We start from the raw sequence: 10,142 nt of genomic DNA on the forward strand, positions 1-10,142 counted from the left end.
GTGGCTGAGAAATTAGTTTCATGACTAGGTACTTACTGTTAAGATAACAGGCATCATTTGCATTACACTTCTCTATTTGCCTATTTCACCCCTTAAATGATGGTGCACACATAGGCTGAACAGTAGCATAAAACACACATGGAATAATGAAAGTGGTGGTGAATACAGCCTTCCTTATGGAGAAAAATGTTTTGTACAGTATGTACATGGATGAAAATTGGTAAACTGATGCTGAAGAGTCTTAATAATTGTCTAGTGTTAAATGGTAGAAAATAATAAGGCTGAATATACTTATGTAATGGAGCAAAATGTTTTCACCACATAATTGAAACATTTAAACATCAACTACTTTCATACAAAACAACCCATCTCCAGGGTTTATGATTAACAACCTGAGTAAACTGGGAGTGTCTCAGTTTCCCGGCAACCGCTGCATTAACATAAAGCCACTGAAGCAGGCAGTTCCCATGTTTGCATAACTAACAGCAACTACCTGACTGCCCTGCCTTACTTTACAGTACCATAAACTGCAGTAATTAGCTCTCTTAGTCACTAATGCCAGGACGAGTTACAGTAGACTACTTTAAAGAAGCAAGTCACTAGTGTTTAAAAACACTGAAGTGTATCACTGATATCACATGGGGAATTCCATCTCTCACTGTGTGAGCGCTGAGCAAGAGCAATACCTGCTTCTCTTGCTGGTCTGTGGTGTCATGAAGTCTGTGACTCAGTCACGTACACAAATTCCAACAGCACACACTATATCCTTCCTCTTCTGCCATTGTTTCCTTAAATAAACTTTCAGTTGCACATAGCTTGGTGAGATGAAATTAAGTTCTGATGCACCTCTCCGGCCTTTAATTATATTTGACTATACAAGAGCACTGATAATGCCCTTCAGCCATAGTGAGTCAGTCCTTGTTGACACAGTACCTCCTGTTTACGTTCTCTAAAGCTATAAAATGTGATAGGGAAGCAAACGTCTGAGAAAAACAAATTGGCAGGGAACAGCAACAACAGCAACAAGGAAGGACATGTTTGAAGTGGGAAATACCCTTGCTGCAGTCAACATGCATGTAAGTGAGACAAAATAAGAAAACGGTTTAATGATGAAATAGCAACTCAGACAGATCAGGAAACAATACCAGTGTGTCTCCTCTCTCTGCCTTCACAAACCCTGCTTAGTGTTTAATAATTCACACAGTGTAGCCCACAGTCCAGGCTGTGTGCCATGGACAGACACTGTAGGAGGGAGAGTTTTCTGATGGTTTTGCTCTCTTCTGAGATATGAGATGGACATTAAAAGGATTGTCTCTGATTATGAAACACAATACGAGTGGTGATTACCCACGCAGCTATGAACTAAGCAGATGAGTGCATTTGCCCATTGTCTGGATGGCAGTAAATACTTTACAGCTGTCCTAGCTGGCAACATCTCATCAGTTTCTTGTCTGCAAACATTTAAACAAAACTGAGTGTCTATTTTAAATAAATTATGTTTAATGATTTCAAACAATGAAAAACCAAAGTTTAAGTTTTGTTTCAAAGTTCATTCTTGACCTCGTAAACAACAATCTCACCTTGTTGGAGGACCACAATGGATATGTCTTTTTACTCCTTGATGATTGTAACTTCTGCTGCAAAGAGGTATTATGTATTTTTAATCATAATAAGTGTAATTAATCAGTCAACCGTAAGGTCCATTTAGTCGCTGTTCTGGAGCTTTTCAGCTATAGCATATTATCCTCATGGAGTTTTCTCACCTGTGATCGAATTGTAGGTGTTCAAATTTGAGCATTATACCTTTTTAAAAACAGACATTTTTACTGCACAGGTGGATATTATAATCACATTCCATCAAGGCGTGCCTTTTTCAGGGAACTATTGTGAGTACCTGGTATGTTTTACTTGGACACCTAAATGGAGAGGAGCCATCATTACTGTTTTCAGTTTCACCTGTGCTCGTTCTACCATAGTCAGACTATATGAAAAAAGGTCTATTTAATGATGTTTTTACTAAACATAAACACAACTTGAAAGCATAAACTGGCATTAATTTTTCTCCATCATTACATTTGGACGGAGTAAGGCAAGCTGTTTAAGCTAACACTAAGCTATCTTGCTGCTGGCAGTAGCTTCATATTTATGTCATCTGACTTTCAGCAAGAAATCTGGGCACTTACTCCAACAGGAGTAAATACTTCATCTGTTGTGGACTATTTTTAGTGGTGGATTAATACACCATTTGCCTAAGGGATTGACTCAAAATAAACTACAGTGCCCATCTATTTCATAATGGAGGAACTTTTCACATGTCAGTATATGGCTCATTTATGTATCTTTATTAGTTTTGGGACAACAATAAATGTACTGACTGACTGACCATATAACTGTTTCAGTTTCAGGGTACTGGGATTATAAATGCTTTGAATCACTGTCATACTTGAATACAATGGCCACATTGTTAAGGTATTTGGTAATGCCTGTGCTTTCCCTAGTATAATAATTCCAAATCTCTGTTGTGAAGAAGGCCAATGTAGGTCTATGGCACAGAGCAATAAACTTTATCAGGCTTTGGCTACATACAAAATATCACCAGCTTCTCCTTTTATTATGTTTTGTGATGTATTTATTTTAAAAGAAGGGATTCAGCTACTCTTCAAGCCAGTATTTAACTTGTTAGTACTTTATTTATAAGTCAGGGCGGCAGAGTATGCTAACATGAGATGATAGCATTAGCTCTATAACAGACTAAGAATATCAATCTAAACACATGAATACCAATATTCCTGCAAAATATGTTCACACTTGTTTGAACTATTGAGAACACAAGAAACACTGCTCACACTAAGAATTTATTAACACTGTACAAGACATTATATAAGACATTCAGACACCATTTTACATTCATATCTACTGTAAGAGCATCTGGGTTGCTATGACTACCAACTTTCCTGTCAAATTAAACACCACAACCTTTTCAACACGAACATACCTCTGTCACAGAAACCCAAAGTAAGCTTTTTTTTTTTTTACACTTAGAGGTATGTGTATCATAGTTTTCCACTGTTGTGTATGGATGTCCTTGAGTTGGGCCATTACAGAGCGGGTTGAAACCCCACCAGTGGAGCAGAAGCATTTCCGCACACTGAGTGTCAAAGCATGCTAGTTTGTGCAGAAAGGATTCTGTTAGACTGATGGGGGGCAGGTGGGTAGACAGACTGTGGATGTTTCTAGCAGATGCCCGCCTTTTTTACTTGGTGAGATTCTTTACCAACTCCAGCTCCTCCACTGGTTTCCACTGCTGATTGATGGTGATGAGCTGCGGCAAAATGCCAGAAACAACATAAAAACATTTTTAAGCTTCACCTGATCTATTTGCAAGTGTTGCGTCAACTTAAAGTAAGAGGTAAGAATAGCTGCACGGTAGTATGTACCAGCTTGTACTGCACCATAACATCATTACTCTGATGTAACAGTGGGCTGGTCCTAAATTGATAACATTTCTTCTTCAGTGACTCAGCAGAATGCAGTTTGTACTTATGTGCCAAAAATGATAATAAAAAGGCTTAATAACAACCATCTAAACATATTAATGTTATGTAATGTTAGGAATGTTAGACATTACCTTTTGGGGTTTTGATGGGTCCACTCTCTCCCATGGTTCTGGGTTTCTTGTCTTATTCAGACTAAAAATTGTGAATAAAAATGTTATATAACTATTAAGCTTTTCTTACATGCCAGAGGCGGATAGATGTCAGATTAATGTGCAATTTGTAGTACTTTGTATTATTAAATAAATACAGTGGAATATCATTTTATCAAAACACTCACATGACATCAGGTTTAGTAAGGAGAAAGTAGATCGAAGCAGAGGTGGCACCTGTTGCAGCAAAAGCCATGAACCCTATCAGAGGGATCAGCTGGAAGACACATTTTAGAAAAATAAGTTTTTTAATCCAAAACATAATATTAACATATCTCAAATCATATATCGGCTACAAATTCAATATTTCAAAGTTACTTTTATCATAGTGAAACTGTAAACATCCTCACCTCCTTTTTCTTCCTCAACATTTGGAAAAATCCAACCATTTTTCTAATTTCTCAAATACCTAAAGACAAATTGATATTTCCTCTTTACAATGACGCTGAGTCCATTAAATTAAAAACAGCAAGTCACAGAGGCAGCTGCATGTGACAGGTCTTACCTGTTGTTGCTGTAAAGTCCTTGATGTCTCTCAGCGCAGCATCCGGTGACTCCGAATGATGTAGGCTGATGACAGTTCGTACGAGGTGAAAGGCACGTAGACACACACAGCTTCCTGCACTAAAATGCAACAGTGGATTCCAATTCGTCAACAGATCCACTAAGCAGATGATCAATACATTTTTTGAGTGTGCAGCGTCCTCTTGTGGCCACATCTGAGAACTGAAGGCCAGTGGCTGGCAGATGGTTTGAAGTGCTGATCTCAAAACAGTAGGTGCTTGTCAGTGACAAAAATACCATAAAATACAGTTCAAAGTTTTACTCCTTTTATTTCAAACCAATGTTTGTGTAATAATACAATTTAACATGCTCATATGTGGTTTGTCATCTGAGTGACGTTTGATATGTGTGGATCTGCTGGGCAGTGAGAGAGGGGCTCATTTTGCTTAGGGACCGGAGGAAGTATGTGTGTTTGATGACAGAAGCCTCCATGTTCTCCTCTTGTAGCGCCAACAGAGCCGCCTGGAAAACAAAAACATTTTTCAGGTATTCCTACTCTAACCGTTTGTCTACGTCAACATTTAGGACCCAGATTACATTTTGTATCTTATAGCCAGATGTAAGAAAATAAAGCCTTCACATTACCTCTTTACACAGATTTTCCAGGTCAGCTCCAGAGTAAAGCTCGGTCTTTGCGGCCAGCTCCTCCAGACACACATCAGCACCCACGGGCATCGACTCTGTACACATCTTCAGGATGCGAAGACGAGCCTAGACACATGTAATGACACCAATGACACGTTTACTGGGTTAGTTAATTACAGATACAAATGTTTGAAATCACTTTAAAAAAAACTTAATCACCAGATTGCCATTAAACTGTAACTTTTAAAATATGTCATGGCCTTGAGGTAAATAACTTACCAGCTGATCAGGTGGTGGGACATAGATAATGTGGTCCAGCCTGCCAGGTCTGAGGAGGGCGCTGTCTATGCAGTCTGGTCTGTTTGTGGCGGCTATCACCATCACATCTTTGTTGCATACAGTTGGCAGTCCAGTTACATGGCAGTCCAGCTGTCAAAGAGCAAAAACAGTTTATAGTATAAAGTGTTGACTATATCACCTCATTCTGATCAGATGTTGAGAGACAGTCCCAGGGACATTTCAATATCTAACCTGTTCAAGTGTATGATTCTCCTCCACTCCCTCTGCCTGGAGGATCTTCTCAGTCCCTCTCCTCTCCAGCGTCTTTAGACCAACCCCATCCATCTCATTTAAGAGCACAGACAGGAGATGTGTCTGTACGCTGTTAGTTGTCTGACTGTTTGACCGCGAGCCAATCAGAGAATCAATCTCATCAAGGAACAGGATGCAGGGAGCACAGGCCCGGGCCTGACAAAACAGCTACATGTGGACAGACAGGTGTTATGATGAAACAGACAGGAGGACACAAACACAGCAACCATTCACAGGTGTTGTCACAGACTGTGAAAAGAAAATACCTGCGCTAAGGCCTTCTCTGAGTCTCCGACATAGGGAGAGTAGAGGTCAGCACCACTGACAGACAGGAAGGCACAGTGAGATGAGGTGGCTGCGACCTTGACAAGCGTAGTCTTTGCACATCCTGGAGGTCCGTAGAGCAGCACGCCACGTGGCCGACACAGACCCAGACGAACAAATGCCTCAGGGTACCTCATCGGCCACTCAATACTCTTTGATGTTCAGGCATAAGACAGATGGAGGGAAAATTAAACCCATTAATTCCAAACACAGGTTTTATTGATCTTTATCAGTAAACAATCTCAGATGAAAACTCTTTGTATTTTTCGTTGTACAATTCAAGAACAGCCACTCATGCACCTGTCTTAGTTTGAGTTTGACCTCATCCAGACCTCCTATCTGCTCCCAAGACATTGGAGAGAGCTCTGTCCTGCCCAGGCTGCTTCGCAGGCAGGAAGGACCCACCGACTTCAGGGCCTCCTGAAAGTGCTTCATAGCTACTGCCTGTTCTCCTGAACCCTGCAAACAATCACAAGGCAACACAAGAAAAAAATCATTCTTAAACCTATATATTCAACACTTTGGAAGGTTAAAGATAATGCACTAGAATCTGACATTTTAGGTTTACCAGGTACACGTTTACACCCATTTATGCACTATAGTGTGAATACAAGTGCATCTTTGTTTTTTCTTATTTTAGGGTCAAAATGACTAGGAGGTACAAAACTTTTGAAATCAGTGCAGGAATGGCTTCAGCTGGCAGCCGCAAACCGGCTACAGTGGTTGGAATGTATTCTTTGGGGAAATTGTGCGAGAATTGTCCTTCTGTTTCAGGTTAAAAACAAAGGGTGTTACCGGGTGTTACTCATAGGGATCCTTTCCATGATACTGTTAGACACCTCATATAACAGTCTGAGCCTGTCAGCGGCCAAAAAAAGAACTTTTGTGGACGTAATTTTGACAATCACAACTGCCCTGAAGGAATACATTGGTTCACAGTTGCTGGCTGAAGCCTCTACTACACTTGCTTAACTCACTTCCCATTGATTTGACTATGCCACAACTCTGTTTTAATACATGCTGGGATGCCAAATAACTACCAAAATATTCATCTCTAGCTGGAAAGCGGAGAACTAATGTGAGTTTTTCCTGTCAGCAACAGTTGTAGTTCCCCCACATATAAAATCAAACAATCACAACTTATCTGAGACACATTTGACAGTGTGTGAACTGTAACAGATAGAAGGTTCTACACGTAGGTCTGGAGGGAGCTAAAATGTTTCCCTAGAAGTAATAAAATATTAGTGTTTGGTTTCTATATGATACATTACATGATTTCTGTAATTACCTTTGAGTTTTCCCGTATAGCGTGCATGGCAGCCTCCCTGCACAGGGCACTGAGGTCTGCTCCTACATAACCTGTAGTTCTCTGTGCAAGCTCTGCCATGTCCACACCGGAACATACAGGCATCCTTGCACACAGAACAGACAAGATGGCTTTTCTCTGCTGCAAAGTGGGAGCTCCAATAACAACCTGCAGAAAAGGCATACAATTCAGAGCCTCAAAGGTTTATTTACATTTATTATTATGTACTATATATTTCATCATCTGTACCTCTCGGTCAAATCTTCCAGGCCTGCGCAGTGCTGGGTCTAAGCTGTCCGGCCGGTTGGTGGCTCCGACGATGAGGAAGCGATCGGACTGATTCACCCCGTCCATCAGTGTGAGAAGCTGAGCAACCAGGCGGTTCTCTGGTGCAGACGAGCCAGTTCTCCTTGGACAAAGAGAGTCCAACTCATCTAAGAATAGCACACATGGACCCTCTTCAGCTGCAGATCGAGCCCGTTCAAAAACAGCACGCAGCTTCTCCTCACTCTCACCTGGCCGTGATCCCACCACCTGAAAATGAATTTACAATTACCATTAATAATATTAATATAATAATAATAGGCTGCACAAAGTCCTTTACAAAAAAAACAGAGGTAGGAAAGTATGTTTTTTTAATGGTAAAATCAGTGTCCCAGTCCATAAAAAAAAGAAGAGTTGGGTTGAATATAGATTTATATTGCCGCTTTAAGTAATTTATTTAAATTAATCTCATTCTATCCCCTAAAATGTACAACAACATCAAAGGTCTCTGGCACAACTCTTTGTAGCCTGTAAGGCAAATACACTTACGGAGTCATATTATAATGTAAAAAGATTCTACTTTTGGCTTCATTGGAGCAGCATTCTTTATTTGAGAATATTTGTGAAGGAGGAAGATCGCTTTCAAATAAAACTGAGTTTCCTCTTGTAATTTTGTTATGGACAGTTAAGATTTTCTGCTATGTCAGTATATGATTAAATACATTAGTGTTGACTGGGTTAAATCACATGTAGTTATATGGCAGTATTTCTGCTTGGATATGATATTCTACTACTCTGCTGCCCTTAAATTAGGGTAGGGTGATATGACCATATAAACCCTGAAACAACATTAATTTCTCAACCGGATAATTTATCAGAGCTTTTGATCTACTGAGGTAGGTATTTTACCCTTTAATATCTGTGGTTTTACTAGGCAGTGTTTCAAATTAAAAAGGAAGGCTTTATCTCAATATTGGAAATAAGCCAAATAAGTCAGGCTACTTTTTCTTTCATCAGCTTCTCGACTGAGTTTTCAGACAATCTGTTACATCATAATGGCTTTTTCTAAACATACTTACACATAATGTGATTCAAAATGTTTAACATAATAATGTAATATAAATGTTTGTTTGTTTTTTTTACCTCTGGCCCTCTGACCACCACGAGGCCCGCTCCCACCTCCCCCACTACTCTGCGGACCAGTAGGGTCTTGCCCACACCAGGAGGCCCCACCAGGAGTACACCTCTGGGGCACAACACACCAAGAGAGCTCAGGGTGCCTGGATAGAGCAGGGGCAGCTGCAGCATCTCTCTCAGGGAGGCGCTCACCTAAAATACAGCAAGAAACAAAACAAATGTAGCTGGCACATAGTGGAACACAGACTCTGCATGAATACCAATAATGTCATTACAGTGAATGTATGCTGACCTTCTCCAGACCCCCCAGCGGGGCCATGTACTGGTCTGCAGGTGACCCCTGTAATGCTGGACCGTCTGGATACCAGCTATCTCCACGTTAGTTTTTGAGGTGATAAAACCAGCACTGGCAAAATCCAGATTGATGCTTTCAATGACAACATATCTAATTTCTGTATCAAAATCCTCCAGGTTTATCACATACTTCTCGTGGACATATACACCTTTCAGCAAGTCTTTCACAAGCTCGTGAACAAGGCGAGGAGGTGTGTTTCTTAAAGTCAACACTCTGGACTACCACAGTTATCTTAACACCTTTCAGTTTGGGGCAGGGTACAGGTGTGAGCTGACCAGGGTCCAGGGTGAGATGTGTGGGTGGGTGAGCGATCAGGCTGTGGGAAGAACATTTCAGGTCCATCTGCAGGAAGCCCTCTGCCAGGTCAGGCCGTGGCCAGGCGGTACACAGACAGCTTCCCCCGGGAACAGTCACCAGCAGAGGGGAGCCCAGACTCAGACCCAGCGCTGACATCAAGCCTGGACCGAGCCTGCATCTCTGAGAGCCCTGGTCTGATGGGTCCACTGACAGCAGCCTCAGAGACATCCTCGTCCATCAAAAGCCACCAGCCTCACTGACAGCAAAATGAAGAAAGGCAAGCAGATAACATTACTTCTTAATTAGCAGAGCAGTAAAAAGAAGGAGTGAAGCGAGTGTCGTTCCTTTAGCTGCAGTGTAAACTTTAGCTAGGCTACATGCTACTAGCTGTTAGCTACAACTTCATTCTAAGCTGCGATAAATACTTTTAAACTTAAACTGTCACACAGTTACGTACCAGATAATAGAGGACACCAGTGAATGCTGGTTAAAATGTTTTCAGTATTAGCGGCGCTGACAGAACAGACCAGTGTTTACAAAATCCATGTGGCGTTAAAAGAAGATGGCCAACCAAAACATTTTACTGTGCGAGACGAGGCGGAATTATAGTGTCTATGGGCGGAACCTGGTTTGCAAATGTATTATTATGAATTTACAAAAAAAATAAATACTTTTTGGTATTATTATGTAAGACAAATGTTATTATCTGACCGTTAATTCCATTATTTTATTATTATTATTTTTTTTACATAAGATGCGATTTTGGAAAACAGTCATCCTTGTGTACATTGTACGTTTAATGTTTTATCATTTTCTCTTATATTTGTCAATAAATAAATGCCCAAACACTGTTGAATTATTAGCAATGGTCTATATAATACTCCCTTTAGCGTTTACCTCTATATTCATGTTTTTGTTTGTTTGTATTTCTTTCTCTTTTAGTGTTTTATATTTTTTCAATATTTTTCAATTTCAATTTAATTTCTTCCTAATTGACCAGTTAGGTCTGTTTT

General features: G+C 40.4%; 2 protein-coding genes across 2 annotated transcripts; both read right to left on the reverse strand.

Moving 5' to 3' along the window:
* Positions 1-2,670: 2,670 nt before the first annotated feature.
* On the reverse strand, positions 2,671-4,350 carry cunh15orf48 (chromosome unknown C15orf48 homolog). Its single transcript, XM_038700535.1, has 5 exons — positions 4,212-4,350; positions 4,057-4,115; positions 3,835-3,923; positions 3,629-3,689; positions 2,671-3,322 (listed from the first exon to the last, which is right to left on the reverse strand). Exons 2-5 carry the CDS (start codon positions 4,093-4,095, stop codon positions 3,254-3,256), a joined length of 258 nt encoding a protein of 85 aa, XP_038556463.1. The 5' UTR covers positions 4,096-4,115; positions 4,212-4,350; the 3' UTR covers positions 2,671-3,253.
* Positions 4,351-4,514: 164 nt separating this feature from the next.
* On the reverse strand, positions 4,515-9,737 carry spata5l1 (spermatogenesis associated 5-like 1). The gene is given in 13 exon segments (XM_038700534.1): positions 4,515-4,732; positions 4,856-4,981; positions 5,135-5,284; positions 5,387-5,614; positions 5,713-5,922; positions 6,071-6,229; positions 7,059-7,244; positions 7,326-7,610; positions 8,484-8,669; positions 8,770-8,793; positions 8,796-9,017; positions 9,019-9,385; positions 9,587-9,737. Coding segments are annotated over 12 exon segments (2,253 nt in total). The 5' UTR covers positions 9,358-9,385; positions 9,587-9,737; the 3' UTR covers positions 4,515-4,594.
* Positions 9,738-10,142: the final 405 nt, after the last annotated feature.

Source organism: Micropterus salmoides, unplaced genomic scaffold (assembly GCF_014851395.1).
Source record: "Micropterus salmoides isolate LMB-PRFRI ecotype aquatic unplaced genomic scaffold, ASM1485139v1 Ms_hic_scaffold_6, whole genome shotgun sequence".
Taxonomy (NCBI): domain Eukaryota; kingdom Metazoa; phylum Chordata; class Actinopteri; order Centrarchiformes; family Centrarchidae; genus Micropterus; species Micropterus salmoides.

Excerpts from the sequence above, each read along its gene's own strand:
- cunh15orf48 (XM_038700535.1), bottom strand. The coding sequence starts at position 4,095 with ATGGTTGGATTTTTCCAAATGTTGAGGAAGAAAAAGGAG. Across the intron at positions 3,690-3,834 it reads CTTACTAAACCTGATGTCAT|TCTGAATAAGACAAGAAACC; the intron begins GTGAGTGTTTTG and ends CACAATTTTTAG. Across the intron at positions 3,323-3,628 it reads ACCCATCAAAACCCCAAAAG|CTCATCACCATCAATCAGCA; the intron begins GTAATGTCTAAC and ends ATTTTGCCGCAG.